The sequence below is a fragment of the Chinchilla lanigera genome, unplaced genomic scaffold (assembly GCF_000276665.1).
Source record: "Chinchilla lanigera isolate Chin_1 unplaced genomic scaffold, ChiLan1.0 scaffold00217, whole genome shotgun sequence".
In the NCBI taxonomy this organism is placed as follows: Eukaryota; Metazoa; Chordata; class Mammalia; order Rodentia; family Chinchillidae; genus Chinchilla; species Chinchilla lanigera.
This window is the reverse complement of record NW_004955618.1, coordinates 151,408-153,431: the sequence shown is the minus strand read 5'-3', so window position 1 is coordinate 153,431 and position 2,024 is coordinate 151,408. Positions and strand designations below refer to the sequence as shown.

At 42.1% G+C, this 2,024-nt stretch overlaps 1 protein-coding gene across 1 annotated transcript in view; it reads left to right on the top strand.

The window, feature by feature from the left end:
- The window catches only part of LOC102012716 (PRAME family member 23-like), an 8,841-nt gene extending 8,064 nt beyond the window's left edge, over positions 1-777 (top strand). Inside the window, exon 5 of the mRNA XM_013510148.1 lies at positions 425-777. Coding sequence (XP_013365602.1) covers positions 425-777 — 353 coding nt within the window. The remainder of the gene's footprint in view (positions 1-424) is intronic.
- Positions 778-2,024: the final 1,247 nt, after the last annotated feature.

Sequence of the window (2,024 nt, the reverse complement as noted above, 5' to 3'; positions counted from 1 at the left end):
TTCAGCTTTCAAAAATCCTGAAATTCCAGGAGAGGTTAACCAAACCTGCTTTGATTAATTGATTGGTTGAATTTTTTTTATCCGTGTCTTTTATTAAAAGATTCAATATACTGTATTACAGCATGTGTCAATGTCTATCTCGTCTCTCCATTAACATATAAAGACAAGAAGCTTGTCCACTGATTTTCTATACCTTCCTTTACTATAAACTGTGACATAGACTTTTAACCCACTGAAAGAATGAGTGAATACGCTACCTCCAAGTTTCCCTGACTCCACAGTCCACGCTCATTCCTCTTTTTTGCCGTCGTCCAGGCTGAGCCTGCCACACAGGCAGTTGGCCAGGCCCTCCATCGGGCCCCGGCCTGCAAAGGTTGGTCAAGTCCTCGCCCAGTTCTCTGAGCACCTGGGCCTGGGCCTGCAGGTAGTGGCGCAGCTGCAAGTCGCTGGGTCGATCTTGCCGGCCACCAGGTGGCGCTGCTCCATGAGGCTCAGGCGCAGAGCGTCCTCCAAGGGGAAGACGTGCTCCACGGCGTGCGCGTTGCCACGCTAGGGGTCGCTGTCGAGCTGCGTGGTGTCTTGGAGGACTATGCCTGCTGTGTATCAGCGACAATGCCTCTGCCAGGTTCCATGTGCATCCGCCATGGACCGGTTGAAGTGGGAGCGGAGAGCTGCAGCGGGGGCTGCACGTTGAGCACGGCCTCACACTCCCCTGGTAGTTCTGGGGGACATGCAGGGTGTGCAGCCATGACAGGGGCGGCCAGGGAAAGGAAGTGAGTGTGAGCAGATGGGCAGAGAGGTCCTTGTGATGCCCCCAGATCAAGCAGTGAGCCACCATCTGGGTCCAGGCAGAGGCTGAGGGAAAGTGAAGCTGAGGTGAGGTGAGTGTCTGAGGCAAGGCAGGAAATGAAACGATCCAGAAGTGGGCAGGGCCGGAAGTAGAAGTTCCCTGGAAATGGAAGCTCCAAGAAGCAGGCAAGTGGGAAATGGTATATATGTGATTTACCAAAGTTATGTTGAGGAGTCTTGAGTCTGTTTTTCCAAGGGATGTGTCTTTAGTTTGCTTTTCTCGTACTTTTTGTAAAGACAAGGCTGGTCTTAACAGAATTAAGTTGGGAAGTATTTCATTCTCTAAGACTGCATAGAATTGGTGATTTTCTTTCACGATTTGGCACAATTCACCAGTGCAATAACGTGGGTTTGGAGATTTCCTGTTCAGGGTCTTAACTACATTGCATTAGTGACAAGGCTCTTAATGCTGTCTACTTCATATTAGGTGAGTATGGTAGTTTATGGCATTTAAACAACTGATCCATCTGACCAGAGGTGCTTGAATTTATGTGGATGCAATTGGTCAGAGTATTTTTTAATGGGCCTTTTAATGTCTTAGAGTTATGTAGTGATATCTCGTCTTATGTAGATATATCACGCAATTTATGTCTTTCTTGGCCTTTCTCTAAATAGGCCTATCAATTTAATTTTTCAAAGAATCTTTTTTATGTTTCATTGATTTTTCCATTTTTCAATCCTATTGATTTATGGCCTTATGTCTATTATTTGAATTCTTATTCTTGCTGTGAGTATATTTTGCTCCTTTGTTTTTGGTTTTTAAAGGTGCAAGTTTGGTTATTGATTTGAAACCTTTTTCCTAATATGGGCATTTAATACTGTAAATTCCATCTCAGCACTGCATAAGCTACAATGCACAAATTTTTAAATATATTTTCATTTTAATTCAGTTAAGAAATTTTTGAAAAAATTTTTTTCTTTATTTTTAACATAAATGAATGAAAATATACTAACAAACACATAGACATAAAGTGACACAAAATCTTCCACACTTGTACAAAAACAATAAAACAATAGAGAATTTCACATAAGGCAATAGGAAAGTAACACTGGTTATTGTTTATATATTGTTATCTTCAAGTTGGTTACTCAGTTAAATGAATATAGGCATGTAAGACTGATCCACCAATTTTAAACATTAACTGTTCCTTTCCATAAAGCAATAAAAATTAACA